At 46.7% G+C, this 25,293-nt stretch overlaps 1 protein-coding gene across 1 annotated transcript; it reads right to left on the bottom strand.

Annotated features, from left to right (window-relative positions):
- Positions 1-8,223: 8,223 nt before the first annotated feature.
- Positions 8,224-13,494, bottom strand: LOC119291907 (probable serine acetyltransferase 2). Its single transcript, XM_037570713.1, has 10 exons — positions 13,081-13,494; positions 11,879-12,076; positions 11,714-11,773; positions 11,539-11,634; positions 11,435-11,459; positions 10,767-10,861; positions 9,754-9,920; positions 8,964-9,037; positions 8,710-8,769; positions 8,224-8,623 (listed from the first exon to the last, which is right to left on the bottom strand). The coding sequence occupies exons 1-10, from the start codon at positions 13,303-13,305 to the stop codon at positions 8,607-8,609; spliced, it is 1,017 nt and encodes a 338-aa protein (XP_037426610.1). The 5' UTR covers positions 13,306-13,494; the 3' UTR covers positions 8,224-8,606.
- Between the last annotated feature and the right edge of the window lie 11,799 nt (positions 13,495-25,293).

The raw sequence follows: 25,293 nt of genomic DNA on the forward strand, positions 1-25,293 counted from the left end.
ATTTACCTCTAGAACTTGAACATAAAGCATATTGGGATATCAAAGAGCTCAACTATGACTTCAAACTTGCCGGTGAGAAGAGGTTGTTTGATATTAGCTCACTTGATGAATGGAGAACCCAAGCCTATGAGAATGCCAAGCTATTCAAAGAAAAAGTCAAACGCTGGCATGACAAAAGGATACAAAAGCGTGAGTTTAATGTAGGTGATTATGTGTTATTATTCAACTCTCGTTTAAGATTTTTGTAGGAAAACTTCTCTCTAAATGGGAAGGTCCTTACGTTATCGAGGAGGTCTATCCTTTTGGTGCCATAAAAATCAACAACTTCGAAGGCACAAGTCCGAGGGTGGTGAACGGTCAAAGAATTAAACATTATATTTCAGGTAATCCTATCAATGTTGAGACTAATATTATTGAAACCGTAACCCCGGAGGAATACATAAGGGACACTTTCCAGAACGTTCCAGACTCCGAAAAGGAATAGGTATGTGGTACGGTAAGTAAACCAATTCCAAAACAATTCTAAAGGCAATTTTTATCAGTTTTGGAATATTTAAGAATTTTAGGAAGAAAGAAGTAGTCCGGGAAGGACACGAGGCCTCCACGAGAGTGGAGGGCGCGCCCACCCCTACTGGGCGCGCCCCCTGTCTCGTGGACACCTCGTGTGCCTCCCGGACTCCGTTTTCTTACACGTTATGTATTTTGGTCGGTAAAAATTCATTATATAATCTCCCGAAAGTTTTGACCACTGTATCATGCAAATATTCTCTGTTTTCGTTTCGAGCTATTTTCTGTTACAGACCTAGAGCACCATGGCGTCACCCTCCTTCAACAATGAAGACAAGGATGCTTGGCTATTGAAGATAGAGCTGAAAAGAGAAGAACCGGAAGAGATCAACAAGGATGAAGGGATCAAGAAGGCCATGGAGGTTCAAGCCCCGGCAGTGAAAGAAGAAGACATCCCTCAACCCTTACCTAACCTATTTACTCCAACTGAGATTGAAGCTTTCAAGATGATTGAGTTAGCTCGCATACAGAATAAGTATCTCACACAGGAGAATATTTTGTTGAAGGATCATATCGCCGGACTCAAGGACATTATCCGCAAGTTGGAGGAGCTTTTACGCTCGATGTGCGATTATCCACCATCATCATCACCACCTCCATCACCTCCGAGGACATAATCACATGGGTATGGGCACTCCCCTTGGCAACTGCCAAGCTTGGGGGCGGTGCCCAGGTATCGTATCACCATCACACTCCTATCTTTATCGTTTTATTTAGTTCGACCTTTTTAGTAGTATCTTGATCTAGTAGATTGAAGTTTTGATATCAAGTAGTTTTAAGTTTTGCTTTGTGATATCTTTATGTAATCGAGTCCATAAGCTATCTATAATAAAGATTAGTGTTGAGTCAAGGGCTTTGCTATCTTGCTATGATCTTGAGGAAAATAGAAAGAATAAAAATAATAAAAATAATAAAAGAGTTCATATTGATCTTATGGATAGTAATGACTTCACACATAGAAAGTATGAGGCATAGAAGTTGTTGAGAGTTGATAAACGTAGTTTTGGTCATCGTTGCAATTAATAGGAAGTAATAAGGAAAGAGAGGTTTCACATAAAAATATACTATCTTGGACATCTTTTATGATTGTGAGCACTCATTAAGTATGACATGCTAAAAGACTCGACGTTGGACAAGGAATACAACGTAATGGTTTATGTTTCCTCACATCTCAGTTAAAGTATATTGTCATTGACCTTCCAAACATGTTGAGCTTGCATTTCCCCCTCATGCTAGCCAAATTCCTAGCACCAAGTAGAGATACTACTTGTGCTTCCAAATATCCTTAAACCCAGTTTTGTCATGAGAGTCCACCATATCTACCTATGGATTGAGTAAGATCCTTCAAGTAAGTTGTCATCGGTGCAAGCAATAAAAATTTCTCTCTAAATATGCATGACTTATTAGTGCGGAGAAAATAAGCTTTATATGATCTTGTTATGGAAGCAATAAAAGCGACGGACTGCATAATAAAGGTCCATACACAAGTGGCAATATAAACTGACGTCCTTTCGTACTAAGATTTTGTGTATCCAACCCTAAAAGCGCATGACAACCTCTGCTTCCCTCTGCGAAGGGCCTATATTTTACTTTATGTTTTTACTGTATGCTTGAGTCAAGGTGATCTTCACCTTTCCCTTTTTCATTTTATCCTTTGGCAAGCCCCTCGTGTTTGAAAGATCATGATATATATATATCCAATTGGATGTTCGTTAGCATGGAATATTATTGTTGACATCACCTAAAGGTGAATATGTTGGGAGGCAACACAATAAGCCCCTATCTTTCTCAGTGTCCGGTTGAAACTCTATAACCACAAGTATTGCGTGAGTGTTAGCAATTGTAGAAGACTATATGATAGTTGAGTATGTGGACTTGCTGAAAAGCTCTATTCTTGACTCTTTGTGATGTTACGATAAATTGCAATTGCTTCAATGACTGAGATTATAGTTTGTTAGCCTTCAATGAAGTTTCTAAACCATACTTGACATTGTGAATTGATTGTTACTTGAGCGTAAGAATTCATATGACAAAATCTATATATGTTGCTGTTATAAGAATGATCATGATGCCCTCATGTCCGTATTTTATTTTTATCGACACCTCTATCTCTAAACATGTGGACATATTTTTTTGATTTTCGGCTTCCGCTTGAGGACAAGCGAAGTCTAAGCTTGGGGAGTTGATACGTCCATTTTGCATCATGCTTTTATATCAATATTTATTGCATTATGGGCTGTTATTACACATTATATATCAATACTTATGGCTATTCTCTCTTATTTTATAAGGTTTACCATGAAGAGGGGGAATGCCGGCAGCTGGAATTCTGGCTGGAAAAGGGGCAAACATTGGAAGCCTATTCTACACTGCTCAAAAGACCCGAAACTCCACGAAACTTATTTTTGGAATTTATAAGAATTATTGAGCGAAAGAAACACCTCAGGGGGCCCACACCCTGGCCAGGAGGGTGGGGGACGCGCCCACCCCTACTGGGCGCGCCCCCTGTCTCCTGGGCCCCCTGGTGGCCCTCCGGTGTCCATCTTCTGCTATATGAAGGCTTTTACCCTGGAAAAAATCATGGGCAAGCTTACGGGACGAAACTCCACCGCCACGAGGCGGAACCTTGGCGGAACCAATCTAGAGCTCCAGCAGAGCTGTTCTGCCGGGGAAACTTCCCTCCGAGAGGGGGAAATCATCACCATCGTCATCACCAACGATCCTCCCATCGGGAGAGGGTCAATCTCCATCAACATCTTCACCAGCACCATCTCCTCTCAAACCCTAGTTCATCTCTTGTATCCAATCTTGTATCCAAAACCACAAATTGGTACATGTGGGTTGCTAGTAGTGTTGATTACTCCTTGTAGTTGATGCTTATTGGTTTACTTGGTGGAAGATCATATGTTCAGATCCTTAATGCATATTATTACACCTCTGATTATGAACATGAATATGCTTTGTGAGTAGTTACGTTTGTTCCTGAGGAAATGGGTGAAGTCTTGTTATTAGTAGTCATGTGAATTTGGTATTCGTTCGATATTTTGATGAGATGTATGTTGTCTTTCCTCTAGTGGTGTTATGTGAACGTCGACTACATGAAACTTCACCATTATTTGGGCCTAGAGGAAGGCATTGGGAAGTAATAAGTAGACGATGGGTTGCTAGAGTGACAGAAGCTTAAACCCTAGTTTATGCGCTGCTTCGTAAGGGGCTGATTTGGATCCATATTTTTAATGATGTGGTTAGGTTTACCTTAATACTTCTTTTGTAGTTGCGGATGCTTGCAATAGGGGTTAATCATAAGTGGGATGCTTGTCCAAGTAAGGGCAGTACCCAAGCACCGGTCCACCCACATATCAAATTATCAAAGTACCGAACGCGAATCTTATGAGCGTGATGAAACTAGCTTGACGATAATTCCCATGTGTCCTCGGGAGTGTTTTTCTCATTATAAGAAATTATCCAGGCTTGTCCTTTGCTACAAAAAGGATTGGGCCACCTTGCTGCACCTTATTTACTTTTATTGCTTATTACTCGTTACAATTTATCTTATCACAAAACTATCTATTACCTAACATTTCAGTGCTTGTAGAGAAAACCTTACAAAAACCGCTTATCATTTCCTTCTGCTCCTCGTTGGGTTCGACACTCTTACTTATCGAAAGGACTACGATAGATCCCCTACACTTATGGGTCGTCATAAGTGTTGGTGAAGTTGCGAACGAAGACTTCAGTGAAGTCCACCCAGCTATTGACGCTATAGGGCTTGAGGTTGTTCAGCCAAGTGCGCGTTGTGCCCTGGAGCATGAGGGGGACGTACTTCACGGCAACACGCTTGTTGCCGTTTGCTATGTTGACCGCGGTGGTGTAGTCGACCAACCAGTCTTCCGGCTTCACGGAGTCGTTGTACTTGGGCGTATCTCTTGGGAGCGAGAACCCCTTGGGGAAGGGCTCGTCCTGGATGCGGGGGCCAAAACAAGGCGGATCAATCGCATCTTCTTCTTCTAGTGCCAGGGATCATGCCAGGCGGTCGATCCAATGGCGGGCATCGTTTTCTCTGACTCCTTCGCGGCGGCCCACCAGGCCACTGAGCGTCGGGTGCTCAACAGGCGGCGGGGAGGCATACCTCTCCCTGCACGGTGGAGGGGGAGGCGGACAGTCGTCCCTCCGTTCCACAGCTCGTGGGCGGCCATCTTGGTTGCGCTCAATGGAGAAGCCTGTCCGACTGCGGCTAGCCGCCGGCTCACTGTCTCATCGGCCGCGGGCGTCGCCTGCAGTCGGTGTCCGGGTGGTCGCACCATGCTCTTTGTGGAGGGAGGATTCTCGGTACGTGCACCGGCTTCTTGCTGCACGGCAGCCGCGTCGATGAGCTGTTGGACGTGCTTCGTCACGCAGCGACGCTCGTCACCGTCCAGGCCTTCTAGCTCGTCTGCTACCGCCTAGGCAGCACGCAGGTTCTCGATGGGAGTGGCGTAGATCGGGCGGTCGGCCCCCAACATGCTGGCGATGGTCGCGCCGCATTGCTTGACAACACCCACTTGGCTAGGCCCGCCAGCAGCCAGCGTGCCACAGACGGCACGATCGACCTCGCGCTGGTAGGCCTCTATGAGACGTCTCATGGTGGCTAGCTTCTTGCCGCTCTTCATGAGCGCAAGGCGGTGGGCTTCTAGCGTCTCGGCGTCGGCGTCGCCTACGATGGGTGTGGACAGGTCTCGCATCGTCGCCTGCAACGGGTCCGGGGCGTCCGCGCCGGACGCTCCATCATGGCTGATGACGAGCACCTTAGTGACGGTGCTGCCGCCGCTGTCGTCATGAGGGAGCGGGTCATCGATGACCACCACGTTGGTGGGGAAGGCGTCGAGGGATGCCGTGTCGGAGTCGACAAGCATCGGGTCGGTGGAGCCGATCGACTCCAAGTTGGAGGTGGGCTCGCTGGCGATGTGAAGGTTGCCAAGGAGGTCGATGAGGCAGCTCTCGGAGCTGGCTGCATCCACGCCTTGCGCGGGCTCGTCGGAGAGGCAGATCTCACCGATGAGATCAGCGAGGCAGCTCGCCGCGCACGGCTTCCACGCCATGCAGCGTGTCGGCACAAACGCCAATGTGCGTGTCGGGCTGCCTGCGCTCGCCAGGAAGGAACAGGGTTCCCGTCCAAAGCAGGTCTTCGCACGACGGTGCACCTAGCCCCACGGTGGGCACCAAATGTCGGGTGGTTGGTGCGACATATGCCAAAGGATGGCTAATCATTGGGGGAGCTAGTAAGACGTCGCCGGTGCCTGGAAACGGGATAAGGCGTAAACATGCACGCTTGACGCATCTTACCCAGGTTCGGGGCTCTCCTAGGAGATAACACCCCTAGTCCTGCTCTGCGGGGTCTCCGCATGATCACTCAATCAACAAGGGCCACAAGCTTGCTCCTTGAGCTATTCGGCTAGAGGAGGAAGAAGGGCAAGGCTAGCTCGACCCCTCTCTCTACGTGGATGTGTGGTGGTCTAAGAGGCTAAACCCTTTGCATGGGTGCCCTGGAGGGTTTATATAGGCCTACCCCCCAGGGGTATAATGGTAATCCAGCTGGGCTAGGCCCAAGCCATCAGTGTCTGCGGCCGCCGGCTTCTCCGCCGGCCGCTGGGGCCCACCACCTGGTGGGTCCCGCCAGCTACCAGGCTCTCGGCTGACAGGTTGGGCCCACCGCCTGTGGGCCCTGTCGGCTGCTCATTACTATAGCCTTGCCCCTGATGACGATGGCTTGGTCGGGGAGAGCGTGGCTATAGTGCTGCCGCCTTGTGGGCGTTCATTGTTGCCACACCCCATCTTATCTGGTTAATGGCGCACAAACTTGTAGGGAAGGGGAGGGCCGGCTCCGGCAGCCGGCCCTCCCCCTGCGTCGACTGGTCTGGGCATGCCGCCTTCTGGTATCTCACTGATAAGTAGGGCCCGCTGCCTACGGACCGTACCGACAGCTCGTCGTGGGAGTATGGCAGCTCTGCCTAGGATGATGTCATGGTCAGCGTGGCAACAGTGCCGCGCCGGGCTAGGGATGGTCGCCCGGTATGTTGCACTGTGGCCGCGCCCATTTCGGGATTCAGGGGTGGCAGGCTGCACTGTAGCCATGCCCCGTCTCATCACCGTTATGTGGGTGCAAACTTTGAGGGCGCAAGGGTGGGCCGCCTGCTAGGAGTCGACCACTCTGGTGGCCGCCTACTAGGAGTCGGCCCACACTGGGGCCGCTCTTTGGGCCTTGTCGCCTTCCTGCAGCCGGCCGCTTGGACCAGCCGGCCACAAGAAGGCGGCCCTTTGTCTTGAGTGCTTGAGGGGCGCAACCGGCCCCGATGTGTTGAAACGCCATGGGGAGCAGATAAGGCTACCCGTGGTCATTTACTCCGACAATGCCCGGGCTTCAAGTTGGTTTTACAGAGGGGTGGAGGCAACCATCTATGAAGGTTTCTTTCCTCGTGCTAGACCCGCCTGTGTTGCCAACCACTTCTAGGAGTGAAGTCATCGCTGATGTTGTGGCTCCAATACTACCGATTATACCTGAGCTGCAAAAGCTATATAGGGAGCCCATTTGCCTTTATCGATGGTGCTTCCAAGTGAGATGGGCTCGCTAGGGGCCTCTGCGGTGCCCACGTCACCCTCACCACCACCGTTGGAGCCCAGACGGTCACTCACCTTTGTGGACCATGGTGGTTTAGATGTAGTTCTCACTCACTCGTCTATGACCATTTGGCAGGCGGTGTTTGTGTGTGACAAGATTATCGAGGTAGGTGAGTTGGCACAAAATTCTGAGGATCTATTCACGAAAGAGCTTTGTGACTTGTTCATCCGGCTTTAAAGGTGGCAGGTCTTGTAGGAGTATTTGTCAAGTCGATTGCTTGCCTACTGACGAGAAAGGGGGCAAAATCAAGAAGGTTGAGGTCTTTCAGGAGCCAGAAGTGTGGCGTCATTGTGTAGGCGTTTGTGGTTGTTTAATGGATAGTCCTCAGCTTCTTTGCTTAATGGGTAGTCCTCGGTTTCTTGGATCATCCCTATGGTTTGGCTTGTCATTGTGAATTTAATGATGTCCGTTCTCTTCAACCAAGGTACCCTTGTTGGGGTTTACTTTAAGATGTACTCCCTCCGTTTATAAATATAAGCCCGGCTGCATACGAATGTATATAGATAAATTTTAAACGTAGATTCACTCATTTTGCTTTGTATGTAATACGTATTGGAATCTTTTTAGGCTTATATATTTAAAAACGGAAGGAGTACAAGTGTGGAGGCTTGTGGTCGATAGTTGCGGGTTGAGAATGTTCCCTTTCAGTCATGGGGCTTTATACTTTATGAGTAGTCCGCGTGTGATCTACTTCCTCCATCACATAATATAAATAATATAAGACGCTTTTTGAGACTATACTAGTGTTAAAAAATGTCTTACATTATGGGACTATACTAGTGTCAAAAAACGTGTCAAAAAACGTCTTACATTATGAGATGGAGGGAGTACTTGTGAGAGTTCTCATCCAGCTTTCCATCAATTAACCGGGCAACTATCTTTTGCTTAATCAGAGACGAATCTTTTGCCTCTATTGAAGGAAAACAAATTGGCTTGACTCGGCCTGTTTACCTGGGGATCTGATTTAAGTACGCCAACATATCGCAAAATAGAAATTTAAATGCAGGGACAACCAGGCCACGCATAACTACTTTCTTTTGATGCTCATCCAGAAAAGTGTAGCCGGCTCACATAGTTGTGGTCACACGCACTGATCTGAGGTATCTACAGCTTGCCGCTGGAGATCTCTACAAATTATATCTGTACCATCCCTTCCAGTTTTTACAGAAAACATCTTCACATTATTGCATCAGTTTAAGGGCACATGATAAATACATCTGGGGAGCTTCCGGAGACCCTTGGCAGGCCCAACTGCATAGTCTCACAAGAGGGTTGCTGGGCAGGGGGAAGCACCACTCGTGCGTCGTCGCACGTGCTCCAAGATGTAGAGATGTCCCAAAATTCATTGCTTCTTGTGTTGCCACTCACATCCAAGTTTCTTTTTTTACTTCACGACACTTCCTGTGAAGAATACACGGGTATGTTGCTGTAAAAGAAATGCATAACTGAAGTGTACACTTGTTACAGATAATATCGGTAAAACTCACCGTTGGATCTACCATCAGGAAAACTGCCGGCAACATGCTCGAAATAATCTCTCCTTGCATCTGCATTGAAAAAAGAACAGAATAAGGAATAAAAATGTATGCACGAGGAACGAGCGCCGATGGTTCTACCGGCTGGCACCACGGACAGGGATTGAATCTTTACACTGCTACATCATTTGGCTGGCTAGTTACTCCTGGCCACCCATTCATTGAACTCATTTGAAAATACAAGCAACAACTATGCACACACTTACCATGCTTCATAGTTAACGAAGGATCTTCTTTCTCTGTATAGCCAACTACCTTCGCAGGATTTCCTACCGCCATACTTTTAAACACAAAACAAAGTGTCAAAACAATGATCAACATAAAGCAGATAATAATCACGGTGCAAGACTACTTATGAAAGACATAGGGAAAGGAAAACTTAACAAACAATAACAATGGAGGCAAATGTTAAGAAACTAAATGTTCACAAAACAGACTGAGCCATCATTAGTATATCTAGACGTGTACTGGGTCGCAGGCTTTAAGCTTCAGCCTATGCATTAAAAAAATAATGCATATATTCCTTCCTACTTTAAAACCACTAGTGAACTTCTTTAACTCAGAGAATATTATAGACCCTTGTCAGGCCCACCAGGCTACAAGTGAATATATTCAAGTTGGAAAGGGAATAAAATCGACTATTTACTAATGATAAGCATAATTAGACCTCGTTATCCTACTTGAAGGGAAACCGGATGACCATGAAAAAACAGTATCCTAAAGGGCGCTCCTTTAAAAACTACAAATACTTATAATGCCGCATTTGTTGGAAATATTCAAGGTGTAGCATTCAGTAGCTCAATTAGTAAAGCAAATGCAGTATTCTACACTAAGCAACAGTATTCAGATCATGTATTCTTCTTGTTTGCTGTCTTTCTAAAGAAATTGCATTGCAAGAACGAAAATATATATCATATCTACTGATGCTCATTACTAACAAAATTTGGCATTGCAGCATCATTATTTAAGAATTTAATTAAGTAACTTCTTTCTAACCTGTGAGGCGGTACATGCTTTAAAACAAGGGAACCAGCGGCAATCATGGCACCTTCGCCAACAGTTATGTTGCCAAGGATAGTAGCACCAGCTCCAAGAAGAGCACCCTGACCAATCTTGGGGTGTCTATCTCCGTGTTCCTTTCCAGTACCTCCAAGCGTAACACCCTGTAGCAAAGGCCTACCTGGTAAGCTGGTGAACAATTAGGAACCTTCTATAATTAAATTTTGACCAAACAGGAAACATCACGGGAACACACATAGGAACGCCATACTTAGGGTATATATTTAGTTCAAACCAAGGGAGGACTACATTCGTCATAATAGATTTTACAAAACTGAAAATAAGCATGAATGGTAAGAAAGCGTGAAACAAGCACCCCTTATGTTTTGCTACCTTCTCTTATATTATCTCATACAGCAAAAATTGAAATATTTCGTCAAGTCTAGCGTTTGGTTCCGCTTGGGTATCAATTCTCCTGAATATGTGTTTGTTTGGTCTGGGGCGCGAACGAATACGGAACAGAGGGGGTTCCGTATGTGGTCGGGATCGGACGTTTTTGGGGATGTGAAGTGTTGTATACGATAGCATCGTAACAAAAACAGAATGGCTGAACAAAACGGCTGCTACTGTTTCCTGAAGCATTGCAATCGAAGTGGGATTTTTCAGCCCAACGAAACACATCGTAAGATATTCACCTGATGTGAATTGAATGATTCATAGTTGTACAAAAACAAAATATTCAACAAAAGAATTGAAAATGATGTGCGTGTAGATATTTCGTTACCTGAATCATATTATCCATTTATTTAGTATAATAAAAGCAAATGAAAGAAATATTCAATTATTTGCACAAGGACAATTTAAAACTATAGCAAACAAGATATGTGACAGAGCTAACAGCCAGGCAAGAAGAAAAAGAAGTTAAATTGTGGATGGAATTCAAAATTATATTGAAAAGTAATGATTCATGTTAAAATCAGAAATAGCAAGAACAGGGTGATGCATGTCACCTGCATTAATGAAACCCAGTTGCCAACAACAGCAGTTTCACCAATGACTAGACCTGTTCCATGATCCAACAATATTCCTTCTCCAATTTTGGCAGCTGCAGATTTAGCATTAAAGAATGTTAAGAGAACAGACTAAAATGCCATATCATACCACGATATAACAAAGACACCACTTAAGATGACAGTTTTACTTTTCAAAACTCAAAAGCAAAACCTGTATTAATTTTCAGGGGAGACAGGCCCCAGCCCCCAAATATCATCCGAGCATGAGGATATATTTAAGGATTTGATGCTTATAAATTCATAAATTGATAAATAATTGCAGACTCATACATAAGCAAGCTTTAGAAAATGATTAAAACATGAGCAATGCTTCTATGCTCCCAAAAAATGAACACAATTACAAAGACAAACCTTGGTTCAGGTTAAGATATTTACTAGGATAACATAACATACATACATATTCCCAAGCAACAGACACCATATGCACTAGTAAAGGCAACAAAACGCATTTCCGCGAAGGTAATAGAAGAAGGTAAACATGAAGTAGCTATTTTTTGAGTGGAAAAGCCAAACATCATATAGCTAAAGAGCAACCCCATTATTAAACACATCAGCAGGAAACATAAGACAATTTCGTACAGATATATGATACACCAATGATATACCTGGGTGTATATCCACTGCAAAAACCTGAAAAGAGAAGGATAGCACATGTTACTCCAACATAAATGTATGCTAAAAAACTGCTTCTTAAGAAATCAAGGTTCACCTCACTGATACGGCTTTGCAGCGCCAACGCCAGAACCTTACGCCCTTGATTCCATAATACATGAGCTATCCTGTAGGACTGCAAGGAATGGTAACCCTGTAGCAGTTTGCAAGCAACATGAGTCTTGTTACCTTTTCCAGATATGAACGATATGATAGCATGAATTTGTAGTCACCTTTAGGTATAATAGGGCCCAGCTATATTGTGCACAGGAAGGATCTCTTCCTTTGAAGGCCTAAATTTAGACAAGGAGACCATTAATGCAACGATAGTGTGATACGGAACAAATTAACATGCACACACAGAACACGACACCTCAATAGGACAATGATGCACTCACCTGAGCATCAAGGCGAATGGAACGGCGTATATCTACGTCATTCATCATGACGTCATTGAAAATGTCGATTAGCTGAGTCGCAAGCAAGGTTGGATCTTCAAGCCTGTTTGCAAGGACAAAGCTCAACGCCCGCTCCAGACAGTCGTGAGATAATACGCTCGCATATAAGAAGCTACTTAAAATAGGCTCCTTCTCTGCCTGCGAAATGCGGATACTGCCGTCAGTCATCACGTAAAACTAACAGTAAACATGATGCAAAGTTTTGCAATAAGACAAGAAGAGTATAAGAGTCAATGACACTCGAAAGCATAGCTTCGCGACAATAAAGCTCGGATGTCGGACGTGAGTCAAAACGTTTTCGGTTCCTGCATCTTATTGGCATTGGCACTTCACACACCTTTACAAGACAGTCAGATTTCAGCATCATCAGATGTGAGTTGCCTGAAATGTTTTCCTTTTCCAGAGTTGACCTCTGAAGCAGTGACAACATAGAAACGCACTGAGGCTTCTAGCTCACACCGCAATCCGCATAGTTTGAATTGATTGCACTTTTGCCTCCATAAATTACTTTAGGTGAACTGAACTATCAACTAGTACTACTATTACACAATATCTAGTTCAGAAGAACAATAAGTCCAAGCACTTTTACCACATCAACTAACTATATTTAAACAATAAAATTATCAAGACCATATGTGTAATACACCACTATCGAACTGAACTTCAATCAGTCACTCAGACACAGAGCAGACATATATACGTGCAAGCAAATTCGAACGCTAGAGAAAGGTAGCTCAAGAGAGAAAGAGAATCCAGTTGCAGTTGTTCATTAAATTGGAACTCTAGAAATAGCTAATGACGCAGAAGAGGAGATAAAATTTAAGTCCAGTTGCGGTATTTTGATCATTAAATTCGAAGGCTAGAAAAAAAGCTAGAAGTGACTTGAAAGAAGAGAATCCAGCTGCTGGATTCTTTGCCGTCTGAAACCAAAATTCAGTCAACTGAACCTCAGCAAACACGAGAAAGGTCACGAGATCAGGAAACCACCGCCCAAAAAACGCAGCTTTTCCTCCTCACTCCAGCCCCAAATTCACCACAAAGGTGCAACCGGAGCAAAAATACAGCGATCGAATAAAAAAAACGGCGAAACGTATATAAGCGAATCTGCGATGGAGCGGCGGGATGCCATGGACGGCGCTCACCTCGGACCTGGCCTCGGCCTTGACGGCCTCCCATATGGGGTCCCCGGCGGCGGAGGGGTCGAGGAGCACGGCCCGCGCCCGCGAGCTCCCCATGACGTAGATGGGGAACATGGCCTCGGAGCGCGGGGCCCGGCCGCCGCCCCGCCGCTCCCCCGCCGCCTCGCCGCCGCCGCCGGCGTGGTCCTCCGACACCTTCTCGACCACGAGGCACTCGCACGACGACATGGATACGGACGGACGCGAGCGCCGGGGCTCCCGGCGGGAGACGTATCTAGGTTTTGGCCGCCGGCGCCGCGGCGGTCCGGCGCCGGAGCGGGGCGGGGAGGCGCGGGGGTGTGGGGCGAGCGGCAAAAGGAAGGAAGGAAAGGAGCGGTTGGGAGCAGAGGGGAGCGGCGAGGCGGGACCGGCAGCAAGGGACGGTGGTGGTGAGGGGCCGGGCGTGGGTGGCTGGGCGGTGTGGTGTGGCGCGGCGCGGCGGGGCGAGCGTTTGGAGGCTTGCGCTTTTGGTCGGGGTCCGTCCTCTCCTGGGAATTTTGCGGCGCGTGGGGGAGGAGAGGATGGGATCACGATCACGGGGCCCGCCCGCCCGGACCCGTGCCGGAACGGCGGCCACGACTGCTGTGTGGGACCGTGGATGCGCAACGCGCCGCACAACCAACGGTGGCCTTGTGCAACGCCCGCGGCGCCTCTCTCCTGCTCGGGCCTGCCCGTTGCATTGCAGCTCGGAGGCGTTTCATTCTATTTTCAAATCTTCAAACTTTCGATCTATTCATGAGTACAAATAACACCGGGAGTAAAAATTACATCCAGGTCGGCGACTACGAGTACAGCAAGGCGCGCCGTCGTCATTACCCCACCCTCATCAGAGCCGGGCAAACATTGTTGTAGTAGGCATCACGAGACCAGCACAACAGAACAACAACCGCCGATGATGAAGAGGATCGTAGATCGGAAGGATCCAACCTGCAGACACACTTATGTAGGTGAATGACGACCGGATCCAAGCGAGTCCACTGAAGATAAACTCCGACCGGATCTCACGAGACCCGCCGGAGACACACCTTCGCACGTCCTCCAACGACGCTAGTAGCACCGCCGGGAAAGGTACTAGGCGAGGAGAACCTTATTACATCTTAAGAAAATGAATCATACGAGACGAGGCGGATCAGCGCAAGTGCCGACGAGAGGTAGGCCTAGCTAAGAGCCTTGGTCACAGGAGGCGGGAGCGAAGGGGTCTTCACTCCGCCCCTTGTAAGTTGGTTTTCCCTCTTCAGCCTTCTTGGTTTGGAATAATCTAAACTAAATCGATACTTTTCTTCTTATCTTGATGAAAACCAAGCAATGCATTAACTCAATCAAATCTTATCAAAATAATATACTGCACCAACTCAATCAAATCTTACCAAAACAATATCTTGCGTCAACTCAATAAGATCAAATCAAATCTTACAAAAACTCAATTAAATCGAAACTTTCCTTGGAGCGAACTAGGCAACCCAATATAATGAGGACAAGAATATATAGTGAATGCAAGATCAAGAGACCAAATTAAACCACAAGTAGTGGCTAGGGTCAGAGATAACCGACGACACGAAGACAAGGATGTATCCCGATGTTCACTTCCTTGGAGGGGAGCTAGTCACCGTTAGAGAGGTGGATGTTACCACGAAGGTACACCAATGACACGAAGGCTCACCCTATTCTCCCTTTGATACAACACCACGAAGGCGTTTCTGAACCACTATTGGTAGACCTTGAGGCGGCCTCCAAACCTTCACAAACTTTCCAGGGGCAAATCACAAGTTGATTCCTCATCAGAGCACTCCTACTACCTAGGAGTCTCCAACCTCCAAGAGTAACAAGATCAAGGGGAAATGCTCAAGACTTGCTCAAATCATGAACTCCTTTGGTCACAAGAGGAGAGGGAGTGGATCTATCACTTGATTGAAAAATCTCTCAAGAACTCTTACGAATCTCTCCGGGATCTAAGATTTAGTGTAGGAGAAGTAAGAGGGGGCACTTAGGTGTTATGGGGTTCTTTTGGACGAAGTGGTCAACCCTCTATCGGATTAGTAAAGGGGTATATATAGCAAGCCTCGAAAACTAGCCGGTTTTTACTAAGTGGTTGTGACGGGCTGGACCTCTGGACGGCGGCCGGACATCCAACGGCTGTCAAGTGTGCACACAAACACAAAAAACATGGTCAATGCAGGGCCCGGACATCTGGCCAATCTTAGGCCCACGGATATCCGGCAAAGTGTCGGACATCCAACGAGCACAACGAGCATTTCAACATGGTTTTTGGACATAGACAGTCGGATTTCTGGGAGGATTCCGGACATCAGGGGTGTCCTAGTGATGGCTCCATATTTTACGCATCTTTAGAGATCATTTGTTGCACATTATCGCTATGTATCAAGTTATATCATGTCCCATTGGGTCAATTATATGTCCATATGCATGATTTCTAGTTTTTACTCTTTTCACCGCGAGCATTGCATAATATTTATTCTTTGTTAGTGTTTATTAGTTTTCTTTGTCGTTGTGTGTCATGTAGGTGATATGTACTTCCCCAGCACTTTGCACGATGAAAGGATTTCAAATGATGGACACCCAGGACCCTAGACTTAGCCATTTCGAAGGTGGAAAAAGTCAATTTTTAAAGTGCTCCAAATCAAGATCTAAAACTAGAAATGGATCAATGTCGTTCATACAAATCAATCGAGCCCAAGAACGTCAGATTCCAAGTTCGTATGAAGAAATGACGATTGTTTTACCAGAAGAGGTCAGGCCAAAAGATGATGTTTCATGCGACCGCTGCTGGTCGTTTGGGCACCCGTATGGAGTCCAGACAGCACCGAAAGTTGCCTCTCATGACGGGATTCTTTATGGATTTCATCCCCGTTTGTTACCACGACTTCCCTAGCCTTCGAGGGGTGATTTGGGAGAGCATAGTGAAGGAAATATGCCCTAGAGGCAATAATAAAGTTATTATTTATTTCCTTATATCATGATAAATGTTTATTATTCATGCTAGAATTGTATTAACCGGAAACGTGATACATGTGTGAATACATAGACAAACAGAGTATCACTAGTATGCCTCTACTTGACTAGCTTATTGATCAAGGATGGTTATGTTTCCTAGCCATAGACAAAGAGTTGTCATTTGATTAACGGGATCACATCATTAGGAGAATGATGTGATTGACTTGACCCATTCCGTTAGCTTAGCACTTGATCATTTAGTATGTTGCTATTGCTTTCTTCATGACTTATACATGTTCCTATAACTATGAGATTATGCAACTCCCGTTTACCGGAGGAACACTTTGTGTGCTACCAAACGTCACGACGTAACTGGGTGATTATAAAGGTGCTCTACAGTTGTCTCCAAAGGTACTTGTTGGGTTGGCATATTTCGAGATTAGGATTTGTCACTCCGATTCTCGAAGAGGTATCTCTGGGCCCACTCGGTAATGCACATCACTATAAGCCTTGCAAGCATTGTAACTAATGAGTTAGTTGCGGGATGATGTATTACGTAACGAGTAAAGAGACTTGCCGGTAACGAGATTGAACTAGGTATTGAGATATCGACGATCGAATCTCGGGCAAGTAACATACCGATGACAAAGGGAACAACGTATGTTGTTATGCGGTTTGACCGATAAAGATCTTCGTAGAATATGTGGGAGCCAATATGAGCATCCAGGTTCCGCTATTGGTTATTGATCGGAGACATGTATCGGTTATGTCTACATAGTTCTCGAACCCGTAGGGTCCGCACGCTTAAAGTTCGATGACGGTTATATTATGAGTTTATGTGTTTTGATGTACCGAAGGTAGTTCGGAGTCCCGGATGTGATCACAGACATGACGAGGAGTCTCGAAATGGTCGAGACGTAAAGATCAATATATTGGATGACTATGTTTGGACACCAGAATGGTTCCGGGAGGTTTCGGGCATATACCAGAGTACTGGGGGTTACCGGACCCCCCCCCCCCATGTTTGACCTGGAGGCACCCAGTTGACCTGCTGACGTCAGGGTGATGTCATGCTGACGCAATAAGTATTTTCTGGATTTAATTCAATTCAGAAAATTCTAGAAAATGCCCTAAACTTCTAAAATTCATAGAAAATTATCTGTAACTCCAAATGAAATAATTTATATATGAAAAATGATCAGAAAAATCCAATCTATCCATCTGCACTGGTTTCATGCATGTTTAAGCAACTTAAACCTGCTGTTTATATCAAAACATGATAATGCACTTAATAAATTCATAGTTTGAGTTTGAACTTGACCCTTGGGTTCAAAATAACTCAAACCCTTTTGGTTTTAGCTGCATTAACTCAATCCATAGCATCTTGCCATGTCACATACATGCATCATATTGTTGCACTGCATTGATTGTGTTCTCTCTTGTTTGTTGGTGGTTGTTCCCCCTCAGTAGATGTATGTTTCGTCGATGTGATCAATGACACTGATGAAGAACTATAATATCTTCAGAAGTGCCAGGCAAGCAAAAACCCCTTGTTCATTCTGCTACAATCCCACTCTCTCGCTCCTGCTCTCTTTTATTGCATTAGGACAACAACGATTCATCTGTTACTTGTTGCGGTAGTTAAACCCTTTTTCCTCTGCATGACATGTCATTGCCACAGTAAATAGATGAAACCCACTAGCATGAGTAGGAGTTGCTTGAGCCCTATTGTGCCTACTCATTCATGCTTGTTTGTCATGCCTGTTGTGCTTAGAGTTGTGTCAGGTCTGATTCATCGGGGATGAATTGGAATGGTGATGAACATGTCCTACTGTGTGTGAGCTAAGTGTATGAACACGATTTGGTAAAGGTAGCGGTGAGAGGCCATGTAGGAGTACATGGTGGGTTGTCTCATTGAAACCGTCCTCAGGAACTGAGTTCTGTGTTTGTGATCCATGAACAGTTACGACCACACATTGGAATGCTTAAGTGCCCCTCTCGGCTTCTTAACCACCCTTGTCCTCTGTCCAGGAGTTGCAAGTAGTTTCTCGTGTTTGTAGTATGCTGGAGGCCGTGCGCAACGCTGGCCTGAGGGGTGGGCTGTGATGCGATAGGCACGTGGCCGGGTATTCCGGGCGCCCGTTTGGTGTTGCGGAACCCTGTACACATCGTTCGGGGCCGTATGTGGAAACCTCAGCCGGACTCCCTGCGAATGGAACCTGAATAGGCGATAACCTGGACTAGAGACTTGAGTGTTTAGGTAGGCCGTGGCCGACACCCTCGCTGGGCTTCCACTTGAAGGTTGCCGAGTACATGTCGTGTAAACGGTGATAAGTGGTGAGAGCGTGTGTGAAGAAGTACACCCCTGCAGGGTTAGCATCATCTATTCGAATAGCCGTGTCCGCGGTAAAGGACCTCTGGGTTGCCTATACAGTTCATAGACAAGTGAAAGTTGATACTCTAAAATACGCAAGATAAGCGTGAGTGTTATGGATGTCGCTCTCGTAGAGAGACGGGAGCGGATCCATCGTGGTGTATTGATATGGTGAATATGCGGACTCGTGTGCGCCACCTCAAAAGAGTTACTTGCAGTCGTAGTTCAGGATAGCCAACGGGTCAAAGCTAGCTTGCTGCAGATAAACTCCACCACCCCCTTTGTTGATAATGATGCATATGTAGTTAGTTCTGATGTAAGTCTTGCTGGGTACATTTGTACTCACGTTTGCCTATTTTATGTTTTTGCAGAGAGACTTCCGTCTCACTAGTAGTTCCGCGTGGACTTCGACGTTTAGCTTGTTACCTCAACTACGATCTTGTGCCCTCAACAGGATCTTGTAGATAGTTAGGCTTCTCAGCCCTTTTCATTTGTAGATGTCTGTACTCAGACATGTTAAGCTTCCGCTTGTGCTTTGACTTGTATGCTCTGAATGTTGGGTCATGAGACCCATGTTTGTAATATCTCGCTCCTTGGAGCCTAATGAATAAATACTTGAGTTGTAGAATCATGCTGTGATGTCATGTTGTATTTGCACATATCGAGCATATTGTGTGTATGTTATTGAAATGCTTGGTATGTGTGGGATCTGACTATCTAGTTGTTTATCCTTGGTAGCCTCTCTTACGGGGAAATGTCTCCTAGTGCTTCCACTGAGCCTTGGTAGCTTGCTACTGCTCCAGAACACTTAGGCTGGCCGGCATGTGTCCTTCTTCGTTCCTGTGTCTGTCCCTTCGGGGAAATGTCATGCGGTGTCTACCGGAGTCCTGTTAGCCTGCTATAGCCTGGTTTACCGGAGTCCTGCTAGCCCAGTTGCTACAGCCCGGATTCACTCGCTAATGACCGACACGTTCGTTGCTGGGTCATGTATGCATGTCCCTGTAAGTTAGTGCCACTTTGGGTTCACGACTAGCCATGTTAGCCCGGGCTCCTTGTCATATGGGTTCTAGCAACACTATCATATACGTGTGCCAAAAGGCGCAAACGGTCCCGGGCCTGGTAAGGCGACACCCGTGGGAATACCGTGCGTGAGGCTGCAAAGTGATATGAGGTGTTACATGATAGATCGGTGTGGCATTGAGTCGGGGTCCTGACAAGAGAGGGCAGCCAGGAGGTGGCGCGCGGCCCCCCTTGCCCCCATTCCAAATTGGACAAGGGAAGGGGGCGGCGCCCCCCCCCCTCTTCTTCCTTCTCTCCACCTCCTCCTTCCCCTTCTCCTTCTTGGAATAGGAAAGGGGGGGGGACAAACCTACTTAGGATTGCCCACCCTAGGGTGCACCTCTCCCCTTGGTTCGACCTCTCCTCCTCCCCCCTTTATATACGGAGGAGCGCGGGACCCCATAGACACAACAATTGATCCCTTGGATCTCTTAGCCGTGTGCGGTGCCCCCTCCACCATAATCTACCTCGATAATATCGTAGCGGTGCTTAGGCGAAGCCCTGCGTCGGTAGAACATCATCGTCGTCACCACGCCATCGTGCTGACGGAACTCTCCCTCAAAGCTCGGCTGGATCAGAGTTCGAGGGACGTCATCGAGCTGAACGTGTGCTGAACTCGGAGGTGCCACACGTTTGGTACTTGATCGGTCGGCTCGTGAAGACGTACGACTACATCAACCGCGTTGTGCTAACGCTTCCGCTTTCGGTCTACGAGGGTACATGGACAACACTCTCCCCTCTCGTTGCTATGCATCACCGTGATCTTGCATGTGCGTAGGATTTTTTTGAAATTACTACGTTCCCCAACAATGGCATCCGAGCCAGGTTTTATGCGTAGATGTTATATGCACGAGTAGAACACAAGTGAGTTGTGGGCGATACAAGTCATACTGCTTACCAGCATGTCATACTTTGGTTCGGCGGTATTGTTGGATGAAGCGGCCCGAACCGACATTACGCGTACGCTTACGCGAGACTGGTTTTACCGCCGTGCTTTGCACACAGGTGACTAGCGGGTGTCAGTTTCTCCAACTTTAGTTGAACCGAGTGTGACTACGCCTGGTCCTTGAGAAGGTTAAAACAACACTAACTTGACGAACTATCATTGTGGTTTTGATGCGTAGGTAAGAACGGTTCTTGCTCAGCCTGTAGCAGCCACGTAAAACTTGCAACAACAAAGTAGAGGACGTCTAACTTGTTTTTGTCGGGCATGTTGTGATGTGATATGGTCAAGGCATGATGCTATATTTTATTGTATGAGATGATCATGTTTTGTAACCGAGTTATCGGTAACTCTCAGGAGCCATATGGTTGTCGCTTTATTGTATGCAATGCAATCGCCCTATAATTGCTTTACTTTATCACTAAGCGGTAGCGATAGTCGTAGAAGCAATAGTCGGCGAGACGACAATGATGCTATGATGGAGATCAAGGTGTTGCGCCGGTGACAATGGTGATCATAACGGTGCTTCAGAGATGGAGATCACAAGCACAAGATGACGATGGCCATATCATATCACTTATATTGATTACATGTGATGTTTATCTTTTATGCATATTATCTTGCTTTGATTGACGGTAGCATTATAAGATGATATCTCACTAAATTTCAAGATAAAAGTGTTCTCCCTGAGTATGCACCATTGCCAAAGTTCGTCCTGCCCAGACACCACGTGATGATCGGGTGTGATAAGCTCTACGTCCATCTACAACGAGTGCAAGCCAGTTTTGCACACGCACAATACTCAGGTTAAACTTGACGAGCCTAGCATATGCAGATATGGCCTCGGAACACTGAGACCAAAAGGTCGAGCGTGAATCATATAGTAGATATGATCAACATAGTGATGTTCACCATTGAAAACTACTCCATTTCACGTGATGATCGGTTATGGTTTAGTTGATTTGGATCACGTGATCACTTAGATGATTAGAGGGATGTCTATCTAAGTGGGAGTTCTTAAGTAATATGATTAATTGAACTTTAATTTATCATGAACTTAGTCCTGATAGTATTTTGCAAATTATGTTGTAGATCAATAGCTCGCGTTGTTGCTTCCCTATGTTTATTTTGATATGTTCCTAGAGAAAACTAAGTTGAAAGATGATAGTAGCAATGATGCGGTCTGGGTCCGTGATCTGAGGTTTATCCTCATTGCCACACAGAATAATTATGTCCTTGATGCACCTCTAGGTGACAGACCTATTGCAGGAGCAAACGCAGACGTTATGAACGTTTGGCTAGCTCAATATGATGACTACTTGATAGTTTAGTGCACCCTGCTTTACGGCTTAGAATCGAGACTTCAAAGACGTTTCGAACGTCATGGACCATATGAGATGTTTCAGGAATTGAAGTTAATATTTCAAGCAAATACCCGAGTTGAGAGATATGGAGTCTCCAACAAGTTCTATAGCTAAAAGATGGAGAAGAATAGCTCAAGCAGTGAGCATGTGCTCAGATTGTCTGGGTACTACAATCGCTTGAATCAAGTGGGAGTTAATCTTCTAGATAAGATAGTGATTGACAGAGTTCTCTAGGCACCATCACCAAGTTAGTAGAACTTCGTGATGAACTATAGTATGCAAGGGATGACGAAAATGATTCCCGAGCTCTTCGTGATGCTGAAATCGACGAAGGTAGAAATCAAGAAAGAGCATCAAGTGTTGATGATTGACAAAGACCACTAGTTTCAAGAAAAAGGGCAAAGGGAAGAAGGGTAACTTCAAGAAGAACGGCAAGCAAGTTGATGCTCAAGTGAAGAAGCCCAAGTCTGGACCTAAGCCTGAAACTGAGTGCTTCTACTGCAAAGGGACTGGTCACTGGAAGCGGAACTGCCCCAAGTGTTTGGCGGATAAGAAGGATGGTGTCAAAACCGGCGGATCTCGGGTAGGGGGTCCCGAACTGTGCGTCTACGGCTAATGGTAACAAGAGGTAGGGGACACGATGTTTTACCCAGGTTTGGGCCCTCTCGATGGAGGTAATACCCTACTTCCTGCTTGATTGATCTTGATGATATGAGTATTACAAGAGTTGATCTACCACGAGATCATAGAGGCTAAACCCTAAGCTAGCCTATGATTCTGATTGTTATTTTTTGTCCTACGGACTAACCCCTCCAGTTTATATAGACACTGGAGGGGGCTAGGGTTACACAGAGTCAGTTACAGAGAAGGAGATATACATATCCGAATATCCAAGCTTGCCTTCCACGCAAAGGAGAGTCCCATCCGGAGACGGGACGAAGTCTTCAATCTTGTATCTTCATAGTCCAACAGTCCGGCCAAAGTATATAGTCTGGTTGTCCGAGGACCCCTTAATCCAGGACTCCCTCAGTAGCCCCTGAACCAGACTTCAATGACGATGAGTCTGACATGCAAATTGTCTTCGGCATTGCAAGGCGGGTTCCTTCTCTGAATACTCCATAGAAGAATTAGAACACAAGAATCATGTCCAGCTCTGCAAAATAAATTCCACATGCCATCGTAGAGAGTATAATATTCCACAAATCTAATCTGCTGACAGCTTTTTACAACATCACGCCACGGTCCGGTCATTATGAAAACCGTTTTTCACAACCAGCCATCGCACACATCGTGAAGCGGTTTTATCTGCACGTCTTATCGAAGCAGAGATTGTGTCCCTTTATCACGGGATCCTCATCAATACAGACATGGGTAACCCGACCGTGCCATCAAACATGGCATTTGGGGAATAAGCGATTTTAACGGGCAAGTGGGGAGGCGCAGGATGTTTGCTGCCTTTATAAGGGGATAAGAATCGTCCCTTTCACCCACGCCCTTCTCTACTCATCCATTCCTTTCCGCTCGAGCCCTAGTGCCCAAGCGCTCCTCTTCTCCGCCCAAAAAGGCTTTCCCGAAGATGTCCGGATCTGGAGCTAGAGGCAAGTGGATGGCCTCTACCGTCCGGGAGAAGGATATCAAAAAGCTTCGGGGGGCGGGTATCTGGCCAAGAGAATTAGCCACCGTCTTTCGACAACGGGACAAATCGTCCCCAGCCTGGAACCCCAAGAGAGGGTGGTATTTCTCCCTCACTTTGTCCGCGGGCTAGGGTTTCCCCTTCACCCATTTGTTCGCGGCATCATGTAATACTACGGGATTGATTTCCATGATCTATCCCCAAATTCCTTCCTCAACATCTCTACATTCATAGTCGTGTGCGAGGCCTTTCTCCGTGTCCCGCCGCACTTCGGCTTATGGCTAAAGGTTTTTAATGTAAAGCCCAAGGTAGTGAGCAGCGAGCATGCCGAATGCGGAGGTGCCATGGTGAGCAAGATGCCCAACGTCACATGGCCGCTCTGGACTTTCAATGATTCCGTCAAGGAGTGGCAGTAGCAGTGGTTCTACATCACCGAGCCGCATGGCAAGGAGTGGACCGCCGTTCTGGAGTTCATATCCAGTGCCCCCCTGCAACTTACGTCCTGGCACAAGAAGGGCCTGAACTGGGCTTCGTCTGACGAGCTATCAGAGCTCCAGACGTGCATTCAAGACATGGAAGACAAGAGCATCAAGCTCGTCAATGTAGTCCAGGTGATGTTGGTTCGCCGGATTCTACCATGTCAACATCGAGCTTGCAATCTATGGGAGTTCGACCCGGCCAAGCACCAGACCCTGCTAGAGCTTTTTGGCTCTACGCACGAGGACATTTGGAAGGTGCTTTTCAAGTCCGGCAAACCGTGGCTGGACTCCACCGAGGACCGTGGGCACCAACTGTCCCGCCCTGCAAGTTTGGTAAGCAACTAAATGTTTGACAACTCATGTGTTCTATCCGTACATCCTCAGGAAAATACTTAACATATTTCCTATCATTTTCCTAGGGCTGGGCGAAGAAGGCGGGGCGGATCTACTGTCCAGCCCCTCAGCCAGAAGAACCGGCCGGCTCACTTCTGATGAAGATGTTGGTCCCGACGCCATATAAGGCGCCGAAGAAGAAGACCGAAAAGGAGGCCAAGAAGACCAGGGGCAACCTCCATCACCGTGGTACCCCGGACACAAAATCTGAAGACTCCAATGCCCATTCTTCCTCTAAAGAGGACGGGGAGGAGGAGGACGAATCTCCCGGAAGGGGAAAGAAGAAAAGAACGGCCTCCAACTCCTTGGAGGCCAATTCGCCTAAGAGGGGAAAAACTCCTCTTCAAGAGGAGTCCACCGGCGCCACCGATAGCAGCCCGGAGTGGGATCCCCGGGCCGAGCCCCTGGTGAACTCGTAAGTATAAAATCCAAACACACTGATGCGTCCGAACTTTGTCATGGCATCACATTCTAATTTGAGCCATGCTTTTATTTTTCAGTCCGGTGAAGCCCTACGCCGAACAATCCTCGTCAGAAGATCTGCTGGGATCGGACGCTATGGGGAGAGGGACACCCCCGGAGGCCTCCTTTCTCCAAACGTAGGACTGAAACTGAGGTTTCGTCCCAAAAGGACCCAGGCCATGGAGGAGAGGAGAAGGTCGCAAAGGCGGCACCAGGAGGCCATACTTTGGGGCCTGGTCACATGGGAGAGAAAGCTCCCGTTGGTGTCGACGGCAGGGGTCATCTTGAATCCGGACCCAAGCCGGACATGATTCTAGAGACCCATACGGTCCTCGAGTCAGAAAAACAACCTCCGTAAACTGGAGGAGGTATGCCTGCTCCACCGGCTACCTCCGTCCAACCAGAGGTGCCGGATACTTTATTAGCGGCGCTGAAGGGTGCCTCCATCGTTGATGAACACCGTGCCCTCATGGGTGCGGTGATTGAGAAGATTCAATCCACTGAGGGTGGGCTAAATG

This window comes from Triticum dicoccoides, chromosome 4B (assembly GCF_002162155.2).
Source record: "Triticum dicoccoides isolate Atlit2015 ecotype Zavitan chromosome 4B, WEW_v2.0, whole genome shotgun sequence".
Classification (NCBI taxonomy): Eukaryota; Viridiplantae; Streptophyta; class Magnoliopsida; order Poales; family Poaceae; genus Triticum; species Triticum dicoccoides.

Bases quoted from the DNA above. Each gene is read 5' to 3' on its own strand.
- LOC119291907 (XM_037570713.1), bottom strand. From the start codon at position 13,305: ATGTCGTCGTGCGAGTGCCTCGTGGTCGAGAAGGTGTCGGAGGACCAC. The intron at 11,635-11,713 runs GTGACTACAAAT...AAACTGCTACAG, and splicing joins GGGCCCTATTATACCTAAAG to GGTTACCATTCCTTGCAGTC. The intron at 9,921-10,766 runs GTGACATGCATC...CCTTTGCTACAG, and splicing joins ACTGGGTTTCATTAATGCAG to GGTGTTACGCTTGGAGGTAC.